At 47.7% G+C, this 25,328-nt stretch overlaps 1 protein-coding gene across 1 annotated transcript in view; it reads left to right on the top strand.

The window, feature by feature from the left end:
- The window catches only part of acap3a (ArfGAP with coiled-coil, ankyrin repeat and PH domains 3a), a 150,255-nt gene that overhangs the window by 55,004 nt on the left and 69,923 nt on the right, over nt 1-25,328 (top strand). Inside the window, exon 2 of the mRNA XM_084333348.1 lies at nt 22,687-22,744. Coding sequence (XP_084189474.1) covers nt 22,687-22,744 — 58 coding nt within the window. The remainder of the gene's footprint in view (nt 1-22,686; nt 22,745-25,328) is intronic.

Here is a 25,328-nt window from a genome sequence, read left to right as displayed (position 1 = left end):
GTGTTGTCCAAGGCTCCAAGGCTGGGAGAGCAGAGTAATGGAGGCTTCTCCATAACGGCGGGAACTTTTGTTATGTTTCAAAAAAGAGGGGGGCGGCTTAAACTGATTCACTGTCCTGGCAGAAATGGAGGGCGGTGGAACCTCACAGGAAAAGGCGGTGTACTTCGTTCCCACATGATTCATGGGCCGCTGCTGGTCTGTAGCATCACACACACACACACACACACACACACACACACAGTCACACACACACCCATCAGACGTTATAGGGAACAGACTATTCCCAGGCGGGGGTACGGGGCATGGCAGGGGAGGGGGGGGGGGGGGTACGAGGTGTGGCAGACGGGGGGTTACGGGGCGTGGGCAGTGGGGTACAAGCGTGGCAGGAGGGTGCGAGCGGGGGGGGACGGGGACGTGGCAGGGATGACAGACAGGTCATCTGAGGCGTCATGTCTCCTCCAGTAACAGAGACGAGGAGAGTGTTGAAGTCAGTGTGCAGTCAGGAGGGGAATCTGCACTGTAAGCCTAAAGCAAGTCACTTCTCACACTCCTTACCACCCCCCCCCCCCCTTCTCTCTCTCTCTCTCTCTGTCTCTCTCTTTCTCTGTTTCTCTCTCTCTCGCTCTCGCTCTCTCTCTCTCTCTCTCTCTCTCACTCTTGTGATCTCGTTCTCTCTCTCTTTCTCTCTGTCTCTCTGTCTCTCTCTTTCTCTGTTTCTCTCTCTCTCGCTCTCTCTCTCTCACTCTTGTGCTCTCGTTCTCTCTCTGTCTCTGTCTCTCTCCCCCCCCCCCTCTCTCTCTCTTTCTCTGTTTCTTTCTCCGTTTCTTTCTCTCTCTCTCTCTCTCTCTCTCTCTCTCTCTCTCTCTCTCTCTCTCTCTCTCTCTCTCTCTCTCTCTCTCTCTCTCTCTCTCTCTCTCTCTCTCTCTCTCTCCCCTCTCTCTTGCGGTTACACCTTTCGTTTCATTTTCGTATCATTGTCATATGCGTTTCGCCGCGACGTCGTGCGCCTCGAGTCACACTTTCGTTTTTTTTTCGTTTTTGTCACCCGAGCACACTGATGTAGTACACTGCCAAAGCAGTAGGTGGCAGTAGGTGGCAAACATGAAGGCAATTTCAACCAATCAGAACTTGAATGTGCCAATACACTTCCTGGAAGCTCCAGCAAAGAAAATGTCAATAAGGCAGGCGCCTATGCCGCGCCACCATCTTGCCTATTTACTCAATGCAGCAATTCTTTTTCAGCAAAGCCTAATAAAAGTGCAATAAACAAAACGGATACATTCACTGTGTTCTGCCTGTCATTTGTTGATGAAACAAAACTAACATCAACACAAGTGACCACCAAGAGCGGATAGTTTAGTCTAAAAAACGATCGGTAGCATTGTTAGCTGCATGCTAACGTCAATGGAATTTGCCATTATAACAGTATAGCATTGTGGCTAGAAGCTAACGTTAGCTCACGCTACTTAGCCAGCACCAAACTGATGATATCGGGAGCTATCAGTGGTTAGATAACATTAGAGACAACGCTGTGTGTATTAAACAAAGGTGAATAGATGACTGGGCCATTTTGTTTAATGCTTGTTAAGTTGAAAGAGGAGCTTTGAGCTAACAGGGTTTGATAGCTAACACTCGTGTTATCCAGTGGCAGTGCCAATCGGTAATGCTAGCAGAATGAATGGATGTAAACGTTCTTTAACATATTGCATATGGGTACAATACAATACGGCTCAATACAAACAATTGTTAAGGGAATGCAGACTGTTGTAGCTTGGACTGGGGTCCTTATAACAATAACTTGACAACACATAGTAGCTGCAGCTATTTGGTTTGGGACAGCTCTCTGTCACCGGAAGGGCACGCAGATGGTATCTACTGCGCATGGGCGTTTTCGCAACAACGGCTCATGCAGACTACACGCTGTTGTCTGCGCGTTTTTTAGCGTTTCTCCAAAACGCAAACACAATTTTGCGTTTCAGGCCCCGTTTAGACGGAAACACTAGCAGGTGAATCCGCAAAAATATTTTTTCGGATGTGCCTTTCGTTTATACGGAAACGGCGTTTTTACGGGGTGAAACCGCAAAAAAGTGAGACTACCTTCCAGGGTGGAATTCCTAGAAACGCAAAAGCTTTGCGCTCTCGTCTAAACTGTAAAACCGTATAAATCTGTTAAAACGATGACGAAAGGGTTGTCACGGCTCTGGTCGCGCGTACTGCTTACGTCACAGGTAGCAGGTATGCGCCAGTAGCCGAGACGTAAACAAAGCAAGTATGTCTGACTATTATCAACGGAGATCACCTGAAGGCTACATTGGCAGTACTTTTAACCCTTTCACTGCCACACGACAGAAGGTTAACCCTTTACTATCACACAACCGGCTGTCGTGTGGCAGTGAAAGGGTTAAATACACAAGAATCTGTCCCGCGGTGTGAGTGGACCCACTGTCTGTGAGTGACTCTGCTTTGGTCCAATCACATTCCCCATCCACAGTCTGCGAATCAGAGGCAGAGTAGGGCGGGTCTTCACAGCACGTCATGTGACATATGCGCCAATCGTGTGACAGCGGGGCTCCGTCGTTACAGCGTCGTCTGCACGGAGAATTCCACCCCAAAACGCTCGTCTAAACGTAAAATTAAAAGTGAAACCGCAAGATGACTTTTGCGGTTTCTGTTCACAAAACGCTCGTCTAAACGTAGCCTCAGCCGTATCCACAAAAAAACGCCAAAAAACGCATTTCTGTGTAATAGGGACATGAAACGTATTCAAAAACGTATAAAAAAAACGCCACAAATACACTAGTCTAACCATGGCCCTGGGGTCCTCGGCTTCAGCCAGGCCACCGCTGGTAATAGTTGGATGATGTGTGTGTTTTACATCTCTCTTGTCAAAGTGAGCTCAGCTTGTCCTCTGCATGCAAATAAGCCTCTGAAATCACACCCCAGCATGTGTGGTTTAACACATTCTCTCTCACACACACACACACACACACACACACACACACACACACACACTCACACATGATTGGTGGTCTGACTGCTCGCTGGCGTCAGGCGGCCAGTGTTAGAGGAACGCTCCACAGGCAGCTGCACTGAGCAACAGCACTGTAGTTCACACAGGCTGACCAGGAGGAACAGGCACACATGTCTGGCCCCCTAACCCTGGCCCTGGTCCTAACCCTGGTCCTAACCCTGGCCCTAACTCTGGTCCTAACCCTGGTCCTAACCCTGGTCCTAACCCTGGTCCTAACCCTGGCCCTAACTCTGGTCCTAACCCTGGTCCTAACCCTGGTCCTAACCCTGGTCCTAACTCTGGCCCTAACCCTGGTCCTAACCCTTCACACACCAATGGCCGAGGCGACCATGCGAGGTGCCGACCTGCTCACCGGGAGCAGTCAGGGGCTATGTGACTTGCTCAAGGACCCTTAGACACACTGCGTCACGATACGATAGTATCGCGATACTAGTAAATATATCGCGATACGCTGAGTATTGCGGATTTTTTTTTTATTTATTTTTTTTATCAAATTTTATTTATTACCTTTTTTCAACTGCAAAGTAAAACTTTGTCAACATGTTTTATCTAATACAATAAAGTTCAGTCTGTTCATCGCACTTCAATCATTTTTATTGCAGAACATGGTATTTTCTCAAGCAGACCGATGTAAACACTGTAATCTGTGTTGCATGTACCTGACAAACTGAACTGTTCGTATTACAGTCATATTCCAACTTAACTGAATGCACATGTGTGTGTGTGTGGACTACTGTACTATTACAGGTATTGAAATGAACAATGCAACTTCCTTATACAAAAAAAAAATTATAATACGATTTTCTTTTTTTATGAATAATTAAATATCGATACTTGGCGTCCCTGTATCGATACAGTATCGCCACGCAAAGTATCGCGATACTACTACGTATCGATTCCCCCACCCCTACCATTTACCATAACTCTGTCCTCGTCAGGAGTCAAAAGGAGTCCTCTGGTCCTTGGAGAGGACATACATCCCTATAAGTTCAGGGCCCAGTTTTCGGATGAGCTGGGTCAGGTAGCAGAGAGTCAGAAGCCTCAGGGGGGGGGGGGGGGCGGCATCATTTGCAGCCTGACGGCTCTATATCCTGGAGCTATGTCCACATCTGTCTACTCTGTCTGTACATAACTGCATATAATCCTGTTTACATACCTGTAGTATATCTATATCCCTTACCTACTCTTACTAGTTACGCTGCTGGCCAGTATGACTTACTACCATAGTGTCTTTATACCTGTATCACTGTACATATTAATACTACAACTCTGTATCTGATTAGCACTATTACCCACTGTAGTACTCAGCGGTAGCACCCAGTTTAATCTCCTGTACATTGTATATTACTGTTGCACTTTGCGGTTACATTTGAGCCACACTTCTTCTCGTTGTACTGTACTTGTGGGCTGCAGCTGCACGATGACCATACATTTGAATCTAATCTAATTGTACCGGTGAGTCAGTGACATGTCAGTATTCAGCTGCAGCAGGTCCCTGTTCCCTTGTGCTCTTGGAAGCCTGGGAGCACTAGGGGTCGTAACCCGGGTCCTGAACTCTGTACCAGTGTTGTCAAAAATATCGATTTGTCTATACATATCGATTGTGAATATTTAAAACGCTTTCAATACTAATTTCCCGCAATATCGATATTTAATTATTCATAAAAAAATTTGTATAAGGAAGTTGCATTGTTTATTTCAATACCTGTAATAGTACAGTAGTCCACACACACACACATGTGCATTCAGTTATAAGTTGGAATATGACTGTAATACAAACAGTTCAGTTTGTCAGGTACATGCAACACAGATTACAGTGTTTACTTAATTTTTAAGATTATATCATTTAGTTATTTTTAAATGTGTGATCTAAAGATAAACAAAGGGTTTTAAAAGTGTTATATTTATCTTCTCTTATAGTACCAGAGAGAAGCTGAGGAGAATCAACCAGCAAAAAAAGCAAAATTTTTACATTTTAAGATTAAACCTTTTTCCCCCTGTGGTATCGAAAATGGTATTGAATATCGATACTTTTCTTTTTTTTTAAACTTTTCTTTTTTAGCGTTTATCGCTTTTCTGGTCAAGCATGACCGACAGATACAGGGTGAAACGGGATATAGATCAGGGGAAGACATTCTGGCAAATGACGGCGGGTCCGGGAATCGAACTCGGAGTCCACCAGATCCGTGACGCAGCACGGTTTTCCCCGACGCAGAAATAGCGTCGAGATATGCGGTGAGCTACTGGAGCCCCCGAATATCGATACTTTTCAAGGTATCGTATCGAAGTTCGAAATTCCAGTATTGTGACAACAACACTACTCTGTACCAGTCAGCAGTCTGACAGACGGGCCTGGGATCAGCCCCACAAGGCCTCACTCAGTGAGTAGAAACTCTACAGCAGGAGCCTTGGTGGTCCAGGGAGGGAATCTCTGAATGACTGGGTGGGCCGAGAGGGGTGGCCGGCCGTCTGCGAGTGCAGATGCCTATTGCCAAGGCAACAGGGTTTGGTGAATAGTTGCCACACTCAGCTGTTGGCTATACGCAGGGATTTGGCACAGTAGGACATAACTGGGGGGGTGGGGGGGGGGGGGGAAACTGCCTGTCGAGAACCTGGCCGGGTAGCTCTGTGCCTCTATTGGGGCCGGCGATCCTCCCTCCCTGAGAATACCGTTCGAGTAGGAACAAACCCAAATGAGGCGAATTAGAATAACATTTTGTGTTTTAAATGACAGGTAGCACCAACAGGAAGCAGTTACTAGGCACGGGGCTGTGCTCGCTTACCATGTGTTGGCTTGTATTTCAGATTCAGAAAATCAAGACAAAGGGACAAGACCCAGTAATAATAATAATAATAATAATAATAATAATAATAATAATAATAATAATAATAATAATAATAATAATAATAATAATAAACTCTATTTGCATAGCAGCACCTTTCATATAAGAATTGCAGCCCAAAGTGCTTCACGGCAGTAGAATACATACATGGACATAAAATAGACATGAGTAGTAATAATAATGCATGTTTTAGGCATTGACATTCACAGGTTCTTTTAATCCAATTAGAATATTGAGATTCATTCCGACAGCCCTAGCCATCCATCCATATATATTATATACACATAAATAGTTGATTGGATTTGAACTCACGGTACAACATGTTATTATTTTAACCCCTCGACGGCCGCGCCGGCGTGGAGCGCACGCAGCCCGACCTGCTCAGCGCTCTGACTCCCGCCGTCTCGTAATTGAAGCATAAATGAGTAATTATCGACGCAGCAGCAGCAGATGTGTCAGGTCTGTGAAGCCATCGGTTCAGACGTGTGTGCGCGTGTTTGTGCGCGTGTGTGTGCGCGCGCGTGTCTGTGCGTGTGTTGAAGTATGTCTGAGGTCAACACCGCAGCAACACTACTGTGTAGTAATGTGAACACTGTTTATAGTAGTAGAGTCCTGAGAAAGCAGGCCTGTTTTACGTACGAAGGAGCACATCTAGGCTTTCAAGTAGGGATGTCCCGATCAATTTTTTTTGCTCCCGATCCGATCCCGATCATGTGATTTTGAGTATCTACCGATACCGATCTTTCCTGATCCGATCAAAAAAAAATATATATATATATATATATATATTTTTTTTTTATCCCAATTTCTCACATTGAATGTTGACGTTATCCAGGTGAAAAGTTTACTTCATTCAAGCGAGGCATTGCAATCCTTGACATAAATCATTTGATGTATAATTAAATCAAAGGAAATGCGTTTGGGTCTGAGAGTTCTGCAGCTGGAGTTGGTTTGTTTTGGCAAAATTCTTCTGCTCTGTGTGACAATAAATAAATGAATGATGATATGCAATTTAAAACCAAAACTAAGGCCTCAGTATGAGTTTAAGACGTGAACGTGGTCACGTTTGTTGAAAAAAAAGGTTAAAAAAAAAGAAATCCAGATTTTTTTTATATATTTTTTTTGCCGATCCCGATCTTCGGAAAATCACGTGATCGGATCGGGACATCCCTACTTTCAAGTGGAAACAATAGCCCGGGGTAGAGCAGCAACAATGGCCCTGGTCCGTTCTGGAAGGCGTCTTGGGAAGGTGTTTCACGACGAGACATCTGACCTGCTCTTGCACCCCAGTCAAGCTCCTTGTGATCCTGTTACCACAGATGACTGGGTAGTGATATGACTACTCTGTACTCTCACTACTGGAATGCTGGGGAAAAAGAACGACATTAACCGACGAACGATTGCGCAAAGCTTTATTATTTTGTTTCGATGCAGACAGATGAGGCGACTGAAGCGCGCGGGCCGGTCTCTCCGTTGCTCCGTTTGTTGCTGGGAAAGAAAGGGGAATGAATTGGGGAACGACTACTTTCTGTTCTGGAAATAGGCTGGGCTGGGTTTTTTAAGTGCTTGTCGCGTAGCGTCGCCCAGAGCACCTGCCTGGCTCTGTGTAGTGGTCGGGGGAGAGGAGGAGGAGGAGGAGGAGGAGGAACAGGAGGAGAGCTGGGAGCGTCCTGGGCGTTAGGAGACCTGCTGCTGCTCAGAATAAGCCCGAGCGAGGCTGCTGCTCAGCGGAGCCGAAGGGACCAGAGGCCCCGGGATCCCAACCCCCTCCTCCAGGCGTCCATTCAGCCGTGCAGGCCTGCCTCAATTAGGGCACTAAAGCAATCAATACACCTCAACAAAACGCTGTCATCCTCCCCAGACAGGAAGTGGCGATGACACACAAAAGGGGCCTTCAGACAGACAGGGCCACCCCATCGTGACCCCACCCCTCCACCACCATTACCCTGCCGTCCCCCCTCCCACCCCCCCACCATCTCATTCTCACTATTGACTAATAAGTCCTTCTTGTTGGATGTTGTTGAGCTGAGATCAGGGATATAGAGCAGTGTGAGAGAAGGAGCAGATTGATTGACCGCAGACTGATATCAAACAGAACCTGCACATCCTGTTATCTGCACACACTGCACACTTTGTTAGAATTGTATATACACAGTCATCTTGTTTTATTTTATTCTATGCTATTTTATTTTTGTTTATTTTATATTATATTGGATGCCGCTACGGTCGAGGAACCAATACAAAGCAAATTTCACAATTTTTTTTGCTGTAAAAGTGATACAGAATGATGTCATATTGAAGGACAATAAAAGCAATCTGAAGAAAAAAATCTGAATATAAAAAAAAGTCATATAAAATAAACAGTAGACACAAGGTGCAGGTGAGGATCTGTACCCTAACTGGCATGATATACGTCACCCTAACTGCCATAATAATATACGTCATACGTTGCAGTCCGAGCAGGTTTGGGTGGTTAAGAGTCAGTGAAGCAGCAGCTGTACTATCTGAAGACGATCAGGCACCATGTGAATCCAAGGGTTTCTCGGGAGCAGAAACAGAAACCTAGGTGTGTTTTTTGCGTTCCTCTGGGCGAGTGATTCTGGTGTCGTAAAAACTCGGCGTCTCAGCTTTTCCTTTCCGGACGCCCCGTCGGCACGGCAACCAGGCCAGAAACCACCACCACCACCACCACCACCACCGCAGCTGACTCGGCACAATCCGCACGTTTATTGTGTTTTCACACTGAAGTGGTCCATGATGTCTGAGATGAATCCTCCCAACTAGCTGCTACATGTAGGTTCAGTCTCTGACCCAACCTGTTCTGGTGCTGCTTCCTGCTGCTGGCGGGGTTCTTCATCTTTCTCACAATTAAGTAAATTATGATGAGTGGGTGCCAAATGTCCAACTGTCCAAATGTGTTTAGTGACCGTGAGTGTGTTTAGTGCTGCTAGTGAACAACCCTGAGCGTGTTTAGTGCTGCTAGTGAACAACCGTGAGTGTGTTTAGTGCTACTAGTGAACAACGTGAGTGTGTTTAGTGCTACTAGTGAACAACCCTGAGCGTGTTTAGTGCTGCTAGTGAACAACGTGAGTGTGTTTAGTGCTGCTAGTGAACAACCGTGAGTGTGTTTAGTGCTGCTAGTGAACAACCATGAGCGTGTTTAGTGCTGCTAGTGAACAACGTGAGTGTGTTTAGTGCTACTAGTGAACAACCCTGAGCGTGTTTAGTGCTACTAGTGAACAACCCTGAGCGTGTTTAGTGCTACTAGTGAACAACCGTGAGTGTGTTTAGTGCTACTAGTGAACAACGTGAGTGTGTTTAGTGCTGCTAGTGAACAACGTGAGCGTGTTTAGTGCTGCTAGTGAACAACGTGAGTGTGTTTAGTGCTACTAGTGAACAACCCTGAGCGTGTTTAGTGCTACTAGTGAACAACCGTGAGTGTGTTTAGTGCTACTAGTGAACAACGTGAGTGTGTTTAGTGCTGCTAGTGAACAATGTGAGCGTGTTTAGTGCTGCTAGTGAACAACCGTGAGCGTGTTTAGTGCTGCTAGTGAACAACCGTGAGTGTGTTTAGTGCTACTAGTGAACAACCGTGAGTGTGTTTAGTGCTACTAGTGAACAACCGTGAGCGTGTTTAGTGCTACTAGTGAACAACCGTGAGTGTGTTTAGTGCTGCTAGTGAACAACCGTGAGTGTGTTTAGTGCTGCTAGTGAACAACCGTGAGTGTGTTTAGTGCTACTAGTGAACAACCGTGAGTGTGTTTAGTGCTACTAGTGAACAACCGTGAGCGTGTTTAGTGCTACTAGTGAACAACCGTGAGTGTGTTTAGTGCTGCTAGTGAACAACCGTGAGTGTGTTTAGTGCTGCTAGTGAACAACCGTGAGTGTGTTTAGTGCTACTAGTGAACAACCGTGAGTGTGTTTAGTGCTGCTAGTGAACAACCGTGAGTGTGTTTAGTGCTGCTAGTGAACAACGTGAGCGTGTTTAGTGCTACTAGTGAACAACCGTGAGCGTGTTTAGTGCTACTAGTGAACAACCGTGAGTGTGTTTAGTGCTACTAGTGAACAACGTGAGTGTGTTTAGTGCTGCTAGTGAACAACCGTGAGTGTGTTTAGTGCTACTAGTGAACAACCGTGAGTGTGTTTAGTGCTGCTAGTGAACAACCGTGAGTGTGTTTAGTGCTACTAGTGAACAACCGTGAGTGTGTTTAGTGCTACTAGTGAACAACCGTGAGTGTGTTTAGTGCTGCTAGTGAACAACCGTGAGTGTGTTTAGTGCTACTAGTGAACAACCCTGAGTGTGTTTAGTGCTACTAGTGAACAACCGTGAGTGTGTTTAGTGCTACTAGTGAACAACCGTGAGTGTGTTTAGTGCTGCTAGTGAACAACCGTGAGTGTGTTTAGTGCTGCTAGTGAACAACCATGAGCGTGTTTAGTGCTACTAGTGAACAACCATGAGCGTGTTTAGTGCTACTAGTGAACAACCATGAGCGTGTTTAGTGCTACTAGTGAACAACCGTGAGCGTGTTTAGTGCTGCTAGTGAACAACCGTGAGTGTGTTTAGTGCTGCTAGTGAACAACGTGAGTGTGTTTAGTGCTGCTAGTGAACAACCGTGAGCGTGTTTAGTGCTACTAGTGAACAACCTGAGTGTGTTTAGTGCTGCTAGTGAACAACCGTGAGTGTGTTTAGTGCTGCTAGTGAACAACGTGAGTGTGTTTAGTGCTGCTAGTGAACAACCGTGAGCGTGTTTAGTGCTACTAGTGAACAACCGTGAGCGTGTTTAGTGCTGCTAGTGAACAACCCTGAGTGTGTTTAGTGCTACTAGTGAACAACCGTGAGCGTATAGTTTAGTGCTACTAGTGAACAACCGTGAGTGTGTTTAGTGCTGCTAGTGAACAACCGTGAGTGTGTTTAGTGCTACTAGTGAACAACCGTGAGCGTATAGTTTAGTGCTACTAGTGAACAACCGTGAGTGTGTTTAGTGCTACTAGTGAACAACCGTGAGTGTGTTTAGTGCTGCTAGTGAACAACCGTGAGTGTGTTTAGTGCTACTAGTGAACAACCTGAGTGTGTTTAGTGCTGCTAGTGAACAACCGTGAGTGTGTTTAGTGCTACTAGTGAACAACCGTGAGTGTGTTTAGTGCTACTAGTGAACAACCGTGAGCGTGTTTAGTGCTACTAGTGAACAACCCTGAGCGTGTTTAGTGCTACTAGTGAACAACCCTGAGCGTGTTTAGTGCTACTAGTGAACAACCGTGAGTGTGTTTAGTGCTACTAGTGAACAACCCTGAGCGTGTTTAGTGCTACTAGTGAACAACCGTGAGTGTGTTTAGTGCTACTAGTGAACAACCGTGAGTGTGTTTAGTGCTGCTAGTGAACAACGTGAGCGTGTTTAGTGCTACTAGTGAACAACCCTGAGCGTGTTTAGTGCTACTAGTGAACAACCGTGAGTGTGTTTAGTGCTACTAGTGAACAACCGTGAGTGTGTTTAGTGCTACTAGTGAACAACCGTGAGTGTGTTTAGTGCTACTAGTGAACAACCGTGAGTGTGTTTAGTGCTACTAGTGAACAACCGTGAGTGTGTTTAGTGCTACTAGTGAACAACCGTGAGCGTGTTTAGTGCTGCTAGTGAACAACCATGAGCGTGTTTAGTGCTACTAGTGAACAACGTGAGTGTGTTTAGTGCTACTAGTGAACAACCGTGAGCGTGTTTAGTGCTACTAGTGAACAACCGTGAGCGTGTTTAGTGCTACTAGTGAACAACCGTGAGTGTGTTTAGTGCTGCTAGTGAACAACCGTGAGTGTGTTTAGTGCTACTAGTGAACAACCCTGAGTGTGTTTAGTGCTGCTAGTGAACAACCGTGAGTGTGTTTAGTGCTACTAGTGAACAACCATGAGCGTGTTTAGTGCTACTAGTGAACAACGTGAGTGTGTTTAGTGCTGCTGGTGAACAACCATGAGTGTGTTTAGTGCTGCTAGTGAACAACCGTGAGTGTGTTTAGTGCTACTAGTGAACAACTGTGAGCGTGTTTAGTGCTACTAGTGAACAACCGTGAGTGTGTTTAGTGCTGCTAGTGAACAACCGTGAGTGTGTTTAGTGCTGCTAGTGAACAACCGTGAGCGTGTTTAGTGCTACTAGTGAACAACCGTGAGTGTGTTTAGTGCTACTAGTGAACAACGTGAGTGTGTTTAGTGCTGCTAGTGAACAACCGTGAGTGTGTTTAGTGCTACTAGTGAACAACCGTGAGTGTGTTTAGTGCTACTAGTGAACAACGTGAGTGTGTTTAGTGCTACTAGTGAACAACGTGAGTGTGTTTAGTGCTGCTAGTGAACAACCGTGAGTGTGTTTAGTGCTACTAGTGAACAACCCTGAGTGTGTTTAGTGCTACTAGTGAACAACGTGAGTGTGTTTAGTGCTGCTAGTGAACAACCGTGAGTGTGTTTAGTGCTGCTAGTGAACAACCGTGAGCGTGTTTAGTGCTGCTAGTGAACAACGTGAGTGTGTTTAGTGCTACTAGTGAACAACGTGAGTGTGTTTAGTGCTGCTAGTGAACAACCGTGAGTGTGTTTAGTGCTACTAGTGAACAACCGTGAGCGTATAGTTTAGTGCTACTAGTGAACAACCGTGAGTGTGTTTAGTGCTACTAGTTTTGTGCTGCTCGTGAACAAACCCCTACATTCCATTGAGTTTTTAATGGCGACGGTTCCATTGATTCCTCCATATGGCAGGGTGGCCATCGCATGTTGTTTACGAGTCATTATTATCTAGCTGGCTACTTTACTGTGTGTGGCGTGAGTAGGGGTCAGTAGGGGTCAGCTCCCAAGCATGTTGGGTGGGGGGGGGGGGGGGGGGGGGTGCGGCTGCGGCCCACTTAGGGAGAGTTGCCATGGCTACGGGCCTGGGGGCCGCTGAGTGCATCCATTACGAGAGGCATGTGCAATGAGATGAGGCAATGTGGGGGGGGGGTCAGGGCCCAGGAGGGGCGGGGGGGGGGGGGGAGCAGCTGTCCCGCTAGCCAGACCCCGTACACTAGGGAGACACATCTGGAGTGTTAACAGCTGGAGGGGCTTGGACCAGGCTAGGCTACAGCTGGAGGGGCTTGGACCAGGCTATGCTACAGCTGGAGGGGCTTGGACCAGGCTATGCTACAGCTGGAGGGGCTTGGACCAGGCTATGCTACAGCTGGAGGGGCTTGGACCAGGCTTGGACCAGGCTATGCTACAGCTGGAGGGGCTTGGACCAGGCTAGGCTACAGCTGGAGGGGCTTGGACCAGGCTAGGCTACAGCTGGAGGGGCTTGGACCAGGCTTGGACCAGGCTATGCTACAGCTAGAGGGGCTTGGACCAGGCTAGGCTACATCTGGAGGGGCTTGGACCAGGCTTGGCTTCTCTGTTGTGTTTTTTCTCCCCTACATGGGTTTATTTGTGGCGGCCAACCACCACATTATCCAACAGGCCACCAATAGATTTGCCAAACGACACGTCGTCTCATCCTGTCGTCTCACTGTAGTCCTTCCACTGCTGGACTGTGCTTAGTGCTGCACCACAGACCAGCTGAGTCAACCAGAGAGGATAGGAGGGGAGGAGAGGAGAGGAAGAGGAGAGGAAGAGGAGAGGAGAGGAAGAGGAGAGGAGGGGGAGAGGAAGAGGAGAGGAAGATGGGAGGAGGGGAAGAGGAGAGGAGGGGGAGAGGAGGGGAAGAGGAGGGGGAGAGGAGAGGAGGGGAGGAGAGGAGGGGAAGAGGAGAGGAGGGGAAGAGGAGAGGAAGAGGAGAGGAAGAGGAGGGGAAGAGGAGAGGGGGAGAGGAGAGGAAGAGGAGATGAGGGGAAGAGGAGAGGAGAGGAGGGGAAGATGAGAGGAGAGGAGGGGAAGAGGAGCGGAGGGGAGGAGAGAGAGGAGAGGAAGAGGAGAGGATAGTCTTAACTCTAGTCTTTACTAGTCCCACCTCTAGTCCTAACTCTAGTCCTAACTCTAGTCCTAACTCTAGTCCTAACTCTAGTCCCACCTCTAGTCCTAACTCTAGTACTAACTCTAGTCTTAACTCTAGTCCTAATGATAGTCTTAACTCTAGTCGTAACTCTAGTCCCAACTCTAGTCGTAACTCTAGTCGTAACTCTAGTATTAACTCTAGTCTTAACTCTAGTCCTAATGATAGTCTTAACTCTAGTCCTAATGATAGTCTTAACTCTAGTCGTAACTCTAGTCCCAACTATAGTCTTAACTCTAGTCGTAACTCTAGTCTTAACTCTAGTCTTAACTCTAGTCTTAACTCTAGTCCTAACTCTAGGCCTAACTCTAGTCCTAACTCTAGTCTTAACTATAGTCTTAACTCTAGTCCCAACTATAGTCCTAACTCTAGTATTAACTCTAGTATTAACTAGTCTTAACTCTAGTCCTAACTCTAGTATTAACTCTAGTATTAACTCTAGTCCTAACTCTAGTATTAACTCTAGTATTAACTCTAGTCTTAAATCTATTCTTAACTCTAGTCCCAACTATATTCTTAACTCTAGTCCCACCTCTAGTCCTAACTCTAGTCCTAACTTTAGTCCCAACTATACTCTTAACTCTAGTCCTAATTAGTCCCAACTCTACTCTTAACTCTAGTCGTAACTCTAGTCCTAACTCTAGTCCTAACTCTAGTCCTAACTCTAGTCCTAACTAGTCCCAACTCTACTCTTAACTCTAGTCGTAACTCTAGTCCTAACTCTAGTCCTAACTCTAGTCGTAACTTTAGTCCCAACTATACTCTTAACTCTAGTCCTAACTAGTCCCAACTCTACTCTTAACTCTAGTCGTAACTCTAGTCCTAACTCTAGTCGTAACTCTAGTCCTAACTCTAGTCTTAACTCTAGTCCTAACTCTAGTCTCAACTCTAGTTCTAACTCTAGTCTTAACTCTAGTATTAACTCTAGTCCTAACTCTAGTTCCACCTCTAGTCCTAACTCTAGTCCTAACTCTAGTATTAACTCTAGTCCTAACTCTAGTTCCACCTCTAGTCCTAACTCTAGTCCTAACTCTAGTATTAACTCTAGTTCCACCTCTAGTTCTAACTCTAGTCTTAACTCTAGTTCCACCTCTAGTCCTAACTCTAGTCCTAACTCTAGTATTAACTCTAGTATTAACTCTAGTCCTAACTCTAGTTCCACCTCTAGTTCTAACTCTAGTCTTAACTCTAGTTCCACCTCTAGTCCTAACTCTAGTCCTAACTCTAGTCTTAACTCTAGTCCTAACTCTAGTCCTAACTCTAGTCCTAACTCTAATCCTAACCCAGTGCAATAGTACATTTATATAATATCTATTTATATCCTGGTACATTCGCTGATCATCAGATAAATTCTTGCCCGTGCTTTTGAAGAAGCAGCTCTGTGTTGCTGTTTTAAATGGGTCAGAATGACGCCGCTGTGCTGTGCAGCCTGAGGACACACGGTGGGCACACAGGAGCAGGCCCTGTCAGAACCAGAACCAGCCAGTCAGAACCAGAACCAGCCAGAACCAGCCAGTCAGAACCAGCCTATCAGAACCAGAACCAGCCTGTCAGAACAAGCCTGTCAGAACCAGCCTGTCAGAACCAGCCTGTCAGAACCAGAACCAGCCTGTCGGAACCAGAACCAGCCTGTCAGAACCAGCCTGTCAGAACCAGAACCAGCCTGTCAGAACCAGCCTCCTCAGAACCAGCCTCCTCAGAACCAGCCTGTCAGAACCAGCCAGTCAGAACCAGCCTCCTCAGAACCAGCCTCCTCAGAACCAGCCTGTCAGAACCAGCCTCCTCAGAACCAGCCTCCTCAGAACCAGCCAGTCAGAACCAGCCTGTCAGAACCAGCCTGTCAGAACCAGCCTGTCAGAACCAGAACCAGCCTCCTCAGAACCAGCCTGTCAGAACCAGTCTGTCAGAACCAGCCTGTCAGAACCAGAACCAGCCTCCTCAGAACCAGCCTGTCAGAAACAGCCTGTCAGAACCAGCCTCCTCAGAACCAGCCTGGCAGGACCAGCCTCCTCAGAACCAGCCTCCTCAGAACCAGCCTGTCAGAACCAGCCAGTCAGAACCAGCCAGTCAGAACCAGCCAGTCAGAACCAGCCTGTCAAAACCAGCCAGTCAGAACCAGCCTGTTAGAACTAGGGATGCACCAATCCCAACTTTTTCAGTCCCAATACCGATACCGATCTGATACCCATTGTCCAAGTAAAAAATTTAATCCACGTTTTTCTTTTTTTATATATTCAAATATATTTAGTTTTTAAGAATTGTAAAGGATCACAAGTGTGTTTTTGGTTTGTTGGTTTGTTGTAAACAAAGACAGAAAATAAACTTCATTCATTCAATTAATAAAATGTATGCCTCACTGTGTGGAAGAGACTGGGATCATTATTTTGTGCGAGGCAACATCAGGCTTGACTTAAAACATTACTTTCCTAACTTAGTGAAACTAAATGTAACAAATTAACACATAGATATAAATGTACTGAATGGTTATTTCTTAATTTATTTATTATTTAAAAAAAATAAAATCATTTTTTTTGTGTGATACCCGATCCAGATATTTTACTGATATCGGCGGCCGATACCGATACCAATATCGGATTGGTGCATCCCTAGTTAGAACCAGCCTGCAGAACCAGCCTCCTCAGAACCAGTCTGCCAGAGGCGGGAGGCTCTCTCAGCTGCTCTGCGTTGGGTCATCATCATCACACTACATTAAAAAAGGGCCTGTGTGAGAAGATGACATCAGCTATGAAAACATTACGCCCTGCCGCGAGGCCTGGGCGTGGTGAGCAGATCAGGCCAGGTTACAATAACATATTTACCCATATGTGGAATATGGTATTGATTATCTTTAGGTTAATGTGTGTCGTGTTTCCATCTGGTGTGAGACTGAGCCGCTCCTCCCTGGTGTGTTTCACCTCCTGCTTCAACTGAGAGGAGGCACTGCTGCTGTGGCGGAGGAGAGGAAGAGGAGGGGAGGAAGAGGAGGGGAGGAGAGAGGGAGGAAGAGGAGGGGAGAGGAAGAGGAGGAGAGGAGAGGAAGAGGAGGGGAGGGAGAGGGGGAAGAAGAGGAGGAAGAGGAGGGGAGGAGAGAGGAGAGGAAGAGGAGGGGAGGGAGAGAGAGGAGAGGGAGAGAGGAGAGGGAGAGGGGAGGAGAGGAAGAGGAGGGCAGGAGAGGAAGAGGGGAGGAGAGGGAGAGGGACAGGAGGGGAGGAGAGGGAGAGGAGAGGAGAGGAAGATGAGGGAGAGGAGGAGAGGAAGAGGGGAGGAGGGGAGGGAGAGGAGATGACGAGAATGGGAGAGGAGGAGGAGAAGAGGGGAGGAGAGGAGATGCGGGGAGGGAGAGGAGGGGAGGGAGAGGAGAGGAAGAGGGGAGAGGAAGAGGAGGGTAGGAGAGGAAGAGGCGGAGAGGAAAAGGAGAGGAAGAGGAGGGGAGGAGAGGGAGAGGAGAGGAAAGGGAGAGGGGGGAGAGAAGAGGATGAGAGGAAGAGGAGAGGGAGAGGAGGGGGGAGGGGAAGGGGAAAAGTAAGAGGGAGAGGAGAGAGGAAGAGGAGAGGAGAGGAAAGGAGGGGAGAGGAGAGCACGTGTCAGCCCTCCTCCCCAGAGCGCATTGCAACCCAACCAAGCAGGCTAATCCACCCAAGGCCAAGGGAGGAGAGAGAGGAGATAGAGGGAGGGAGGGAGAGAGCATGGAGATAGAGGGAGGGAGGGAGGGAGAAAGCGGAGATAGGGGGAGGGAGGGGGAGAGAGAGAGTGAGGGAGGAGTGAGAGAAAATTAGGGAGGGATGGTAGAGAAAGAGATGAGGAATGGACGAGAGATACAAAAAGCAAGCTAAAGGAAGGAGCCTGGAAGAAGGATGAGAGCGGGGGATGACAGAGAGAGAGAGAGAGAGAGAGAGAGAGAGAGAGAGAGAGAGAAAAACAGCAGGGAGTGAGATGAGCAAAGGAGACGGGAAGAGGGATGGCAGAGAGAGAGAGAGAGAGAGAATATCTTATGGCCACTGCCAGTAGTACAGCATGACACTGAGCTGCTGCGAGGTCGTCTCTTCCTCTGGAAAACCTCTGAAGTGTGTGAGACTGAGAGAGAGAGCAGAAGACAAATATAAATGCTCTGTGTGTGTACGTTTGAGAGAAAGAGACAGACAGAGAGCTCTCTACTATGTAGAGAAAACTCCATTCCACAGTGACTGCTGAGAGTCGTGTGTGTGTGTGTGTGTGTGTGTGTGTGTGTGTGTGTGTGTGTGTGTCTACACTCCAGTGCAGCGCATCCACGGTATGTGGTCCCACAGGGCAACATGAAGGAGACATGGAAGGATGAATAGTAGAGAGAGAGAGAGACTATAGATAGATAGATGGGAGCAGTCAGGGGTTAGTGTCTCCAGGACACCTTTCCATATCCTACATGAGAATAACTTTATTATTGTCATCCTGGGAGAAAGATAAAAGAACAGATGCAAATATAAAAAGATCAAAGTCAAACGTTAGAGAATGTAATAAACGAACATAATCTACTTGGCTGATGGAACATCGGAGCATCTGTTTGAATTACTCTGTGATACTATGTGCAATTCTATCCATCTATCCATCTATCCATCTATCCATCTATCCACTATAATCTATCATCTATCATCTATCATCTATCATCTATCATCTATCATCTATCATCTATCGTCTCTCTGTCTCTCTGTCTCTCTGTCTCTCTGTCTCTCTGTCTCTCTGTCTCTCTCTCCTCTCTCTCTCTCTCTCTCTCTCTCTCTCTCTCTCTCTCTCTCTCTCTCTCTCTCTCTCTCTCTCTCTCTCTCTCTCTCTGTCTCTGTCTCTCATACATCCAGACTATGTAGAATGTCAGTCACATTATACGCCAGACCACTTCAGTCTGTAGCGTGTGGCTCACTGGATGACAGTCTGTAGCGTGTGGCTCACTGGATGACAGTCTGTAGTGTGTGGCTCACTGGATGACAGTCTGTAGCGTGTGGCTCACTGGATGACAGTCTGTAGCGTGTGGCTCACTGGATGACAGTCTGTAGCGTGTGGCTCACTGGATGACAGTCTGTAGTGTGTGGCTCACTGGATGACAGTCTGTAGTGTGTGGCTCACTGGATGACAGTCTGTAGCGTGTGGCTCACTGGATGACAGTCTGTAGCGTGGCGGCTCACTGGATGACAGTCTGTAGTGTGTGGCTCACTGGATGACAGTCTGTAGCGTCCTGCTCGTTTCCTGCCAGTTAGGCATAACAAAAAATATTGTTTGTTTCCGGTTGCCGACCGACCCTGCCGATTTAGGTGCGACCCAATATATTTTATGAGTTAAAAAAAAAAAAAAAAAAATTAAAAAGAAATCCCTATTTATTTATTTTTTTTAATAAAGTTTCATAGAAATCTTAGTCAAACCTTTAGTATTATGCATATTAAACATGCTGGCAGAGTACATGCATCCATGTTGTTGTGAACATTTTAATTAAATAAAGAAATTCCCTATCCATAGTCGCCGTGGGAAAGAATAAAATAAAAAAATTAAATAAAATAAATTCCCTACCTACCCATGCCTTAACTGACAACCAACAGGAAACAAACAATATTTTTTTTTATGCCTTAATGGATCCTTGTGTAAGTGTAACTGATAAAAAAGTCTCAGTGAAACGACAGCTGTATCTGTGGGGAAGCTAATGACTGAACCGTCAGATGAGCCCAGACAGAAACCGCCCCCCACATCTGGGCCCCAAAGGAGGGGTGTTTTTAGAAGAGACGTCAGCCAGCCAGCAGTGAGCTGCTTAGTGTAAATCTCCCTCATCCCAGGGGTCCTGGGCTCCAGATGCTGTTGGGTGAGGTGGTTGAGGTGGAGGAGGTGGTGGTAAATGGTAAATGGCTGCTTTTTTATATAACAGCTTTTATCTAAAGCGCTTTACAATTTGTTCCTCACATTTTACCCATTCACTCACACATTCACACACGAGAATCGAACCGGGAACCTCTGGATTGCCAGACGACTGCTCTACCTCCCGAGCCACTGTCGCCCCGGTGGTGGAGGAGGTGGAGGAGGTGAAGCTGGTGATGGTGGTGGTGGTGGTGGAGGAGGTGGAGGTGGAGGAGGTGAAGCTGGTGATGGTGGTGATGGTGGTGGAGGAGGTGTAGCTGGTGGTGATGGTGGTGGTGGTGGTGGAGGAGGTGTAGCTGGTGGTGATGGTGGAGGTGGAGGAGGTGAAGCTGCTGGTGGTGGTGGTGGTGGTGGAGGAGGTGTAGCTGGTGGTGATGGTGGAGGTGGAGGAGGTGAAGCTGCTGGTGGTGGTGGTGGTGGTGGAGGAGGTGAAGCTGGTGGTGGAGGTGGAGGAGGTGAAGCTGGTGATGGTGGAGGTGGTGGAGGTGGAGGAGGTGATGGTGGTGATGGTGGAGGAGGTGGTGGTGGAGGTGGAGGAGGTGATGGTGGTGATGGTGATGGTGGTGGAGGAGGTGAAGCTGGTGGTGGAGGTGGAGGAGATGAAGCTGGTGGTGGTGATGGTGGTGGAGGAGGTGGAGGAGATGAAGCTGGTGGTGGTGGTGGAGGTGGAGGAGATGAAGCTGGTGGTGGTGATGGAGGAGATGAAGCTGGTGGTGGTGATGGAGGAGATGAAGCTGGTGGTGGTGATGGAGGAGATGAAGCTGGTGGTGGAGGTGGAGGAGATGAAGCTGGTGGTGGTGGTGGAGGTGGAGGAGATGAAGCTGGTGGTGGTGATGGTGGTGGAGGTGGAGGAGATTAAGCTGGTGATGGTGGTGGAGGTGGAGGAGATGAAGCTGGTGGTGGTGGTGGAGGTGGAGGAGATGAAGCTGGTGGTGGTGATGGTGGTGGAGGTGGAGGAGATGAAGCTGGTGGTGGTGATGGTGGTGGAGGAGATGAAGCTGGTGGTGGTGATGGTGGTGGAGGAGGTGAAGCTGGTGGTGGAGGTGGAGGAGATGAAGCTGGTGGTGGAGGTGGAGGAGATGAAGCTGGTGGTGGAGGTGGAGGAGATGAAGCTGGTGATGGTGGAGGAGGTGATGGTGGTGATGGTGGTGGAGGTGGAGGAGGTGAAGCTGGTGATGGTGGAGGAGGTGATGGTGGAGGTGGAGGAGGTGAAGCTGGTGATGGTGGAGGAGGTGATGGTGGAGGTGGAGGAGGTGAAGCTGGTGGAGGAGGTGATGGTGGAGGTGGAGGAGGTGAAGCTGGTGATGGTGGTGGTGGTGGTGGAGGTGGAGGAGGTGAAGCTGGTGATGGTGGTGGTGGTGGTGGAGGTGGAGGAGGTGAAGCTGGTGATGGTGGTGGAGGTGGTGGTGGAGGTGGAGGAGGTGATGGTGGTGATGGTGGTGGAGGTGGAGGAGGTGATGGTGGTGATGGTGGTGGTGGTGGAGGTGGAGGAGGTGAAGCTGGTGATGGTGGTGGTGGTGGAGGTGGAGGAGGTGAAGCTGATGGTGGTGATGGTGGTGGTGGTGGAGGAGGTGGTGGTGGAGGTGGAGGAGGTGAAGCTGGTGATGGTGGAGGTGGAGGAGGTGAAGCTGGTGATGGAGGTGGAGGTGGAGGAGGTGAATCTGGTGATGGTGGTGATGGTGGTGGTGGTGGTGTAGCTGGTGGTGATGGTGGTGATGGTGGTGGAGGAGGTGGTGGTGGAGGTGTAGCTGGTGGTGATGGTGGTGATTGTCGTGCTGGGCCGGTGGATTCTGGGTCTGGTCTGTGTGACAGACTGCCACGTTCCGTCTCTGTCAGTTTGTTTTGTCTGAGGACTGCTGTCCCCTCACGCTCCCCCGGCCCCCCCGGCCCCCGGCCCCCAGACCTCGTCCAGCGCCGCTTCAGCATGTCTGGGTTTGGCTCCACAAAGCAACATGTCACTCTGGAGATGTATGGACTGTGTTCCTGTGCTTACTAAGGATGTGGGGAAATCAGAAGCATCTGCAGGGAAATACCTGAAATAATAACTGTCACAAAAATTATATGCATGGGTGGATGTTATAATGTGAGGTCCATTAAGGACTAGTCGCTACCCATTATTTATTGTACATTATTTATTATACATACGTCGGTACGTACGTACGGTACGTACCTCGGTTTTGGGGTCACGGTTCGGTACAAGTTCAGTAACAACAGGAAAAAAGCTAAAAAAAAAAAAAAAATTAACATTTCTTTTAATTTATTTTGAACAGACAGAACTGTGAGTGAAGTTAGAACCATGATGTCAGAACCGTGATGTCAGTACCGTGACATCAGAACCGTGAAGTCAGTGGAGCGGCTGTATACTTGTATGCCGTGACAAATAAAACTCTTGACTTGACTTGACTTGCGTAGAGGACCAAGCACTCGCCTACCACCGCAGAGCCTCTGGGATCGAATCCAGCTGTCAGCGGTACCTCCGGCTTGGTTAGTCGTCCCTATGAACACAATTGTCAGTGTTCGCGGGTGGGACGCCTGTGGGGTATGTGTCCTGGTCATTGCAAACAGCGACTCCTACTGGTTGGTCAGGGCGCCTGTTCAGCAGGGAGGGGATCTGGGGGGAAATGGCGTGAACCTCCCCACGCGTTACGTTCCCCCAGTGAGACTCCTCGCTGTCGGGTGAAAAGAAGCGGCTGGCGACTCCAACATGTATCGGAGGAGGCATGTGGTACAGTTCTACACCATCCCCAGACCGACGGTGGGGAAATGTGCGCAACGGCCAGGAAGGGAATTGGCATAACGACTAAATTGGGGGATGGGGGGAAATGATTGAAAGGCAAAAAAAACTGTGACGTCAGTACCGTGAAGTTGTGGGATGAATACACGTACAGCTACGGCCCTGCTGCTGTGCACCAACGGTTTCTCATGTCCCCCTTCTTTCTGGTTTGCTTTTCAGGGCAAATATTGACGAGGTGGAGACGGAGGTGGTGGAGATCGAAGCGAAGCTCGACAAGGTAAGAAATGTCTTTAGCACAGACACCATATTGTGCAATGACAATTATTATTATTATTATTATTGAACTCTTACAACCGTAAGACATCTTCCTTGTGCTTTTACCCATGTTTCCACTGACACACAGGCCATGTCTCCACTGACACACAGGCCATGTCTCTACTGACACACAGGCCATGTCTCCACTGACACACAGGCCATGTCTCCACTGACACACAGGCCATGTCTCCACTGACACACAGGCCATGTCTCCACTGACACACAGGCCATGTCTCCAGTGACACACAGGCCATGTCTCTACTGACACACAGGCCATGTTTCCACTGACACACAGGCCATGTTTCCAGTGACACACAGGCCATGTCTCCAGTGACACACAGGCCATGTTTCCAGTGACACACAGGCCATGTCTCCAGTGACACACAGGCCATGTCTCCAGTGACACACAGGCCATGTCTCTACTGACACACAGGCCATGTTTCCACTGACACACAGGCCATGTCTCTACTGACACACAGGCCATGTCTCCACTGACACACAGGCCATGTCTCCACTGACACACAGGCCATGTCTCCACTGACACACAGGCCATGTCTCCACTGACACACAGGCCATGTCTCCAGTGACACACAGGCCATGTTTCCACTGACACACAGGCCATGTCTCTACTGACACACAGGCCATGTTTCCACTGACACACAGGCCATGTCTCTACTGACACACAGGCCATGTCTCTACTGACACACAGGCCATGTCTCTAATGACACACAGGCCATGTCTCTACTGACACACAGGCCATGTCTCCAGTGACACACAGGCCATGTCTCTACTGACACACAGGCCATGTCTCCACTGACACACAGGCCATGTCTCTACTGACACACAGGCCATGTCTCTACTGACACACAGGCCATGTCTCCAGTGACACACAGGCCATGTCTCTACTGACACACAGGCCATGTCTCTACTGACACACAGGCCGAGCAGCATAGGGCTTTCCATAAGGGAGCACTACTGTGTTTACTATCGGCGGTGCACATGTTGACAGATTTATTTAAATAGAGAGCAGCGTTGCGCGGGACATTCGATACGCCCCAATCCATCGCAGCAACCATCCTGTGGTTCATTTGGAGTTAAATTAGAGATTAAGGATCGCAGGATTAAAGGATGACGGCTTGTGAAAGTGCCACCCTGCTGCCCGGAGCGAGGAGGTTTACAAACAGAGTGATTAACCCCTCGCCGCACGCTCTTCTGTAGCAGTAGGCCTTCCTCCCGCAGATTAGTCCCAGGCCTGGTGGTGTAGTCGCTGCAGAGTGAATGGGAGTGAAATGGAGGCTTTTCCACTCAAAAGTATGTATGCAGTACATGAACTCCACTGAAGCTCCCGTGTGAACGATAAACTCCCCCGTATATAATAATAATAATAATAATTATTATTATTATTTGAAGGCGCCTTTCAAAAAGCACCCAAGGTCGCCGTAACAGGGTTAAAAACAAATACAATTGCACAGTAAAAACACAATATTACAAAGTTACACATAGGGGAGCAGTTATAATAAACTTAAAATTAAAGTGAATATGCCAGAATGAACAGATGTGTTTTGAGACGGGAAACAAAGGTGGGAGGTTGTCTTGTGGTGGGGAATTCCAGAGGCGGGGGGGACACAGCGGGAGAAGGCTCTGGGTCCCATGGTAGTCAGACGGGAGGGAAGGGGGAGTGACGAGTTGGAAGGAAGAGGAGGATCCGAGTGGCCGAGAAATGTTTAATTTATTCAACCTTTATTTAACCAGGCAGGTCATTTTTAAGAACAGATTCCTATTTACAGTGACGGCCTGGCGAGAGGACAAAAGGGCCCCTCCAAGGGTTAACAGCGAAAGAAGACAACATTTTTTATTTTATTCAAATGAAATGAAATAAAATAGATGCATACATCACAGAGGTAAAGGAAATAATTAAAACACACATCAAACAAACAACCAAATAAAATTAGGGATGTTCGATATTGGCTTTTCTTACAGATATACCGATATTGTCCAACTCTTAATTTCCGATACCGATATATGCAGGGTTCCCCCCCCCCCCCCAAAAACACAACATTATGCATACTTTTCACAATAAATAAAATAAGAATTTGTTCTTACTTGCTTGCCTGGGTAAATAAAGGTTAAATAAATGTAAAAAAAAATATATATATATATAGGCACTGAACCCAAAACTGCTCCAGGCAGGGGGTGCTGCACTGTGGGCACTCTGACCTCTGTGTGTATGTGTAACTAGGAGTAATGTAGTTAATGTAATTGCCTTGCGTACATTGATAATAAAAATGCTCTTAAAGATTATGATATTGTTATATCGTCGCATTTTTTCCCCCTTTTATTTTTACCAGGTAGCCACTTGAGATCAATGATCTTCTTTTCGAGCAAGACAGGTCTTGGGTATATTTAATTAAAGTATAGAATGGTCATAAGTATTCAGGCAGGGTCGATACACGGAGGGAGAACTCGTACAGTCCAGGGGCGTGCGTGCGTGGGACAGGAGAACCAGACAGGTAGGGGTCGATACACGGAGGGAGAACTCGTACAGT

Source organism: Notolepis coatsorum (genome assembly GCF_963971535.1).
Source record: "Notolepis coatsorum genome assembly, chromosome: 17".
NCBI lineage: Eukaryota > Metazoa > Chordata > Actinopteri > Aulopiformes > Paralepididae > Notolepis > Notolepis coatsorum.
Note: the sequence above shows the minus strand (reverse complement) of the source record. Positions and strands in the feature narration are given on the sequence as shown.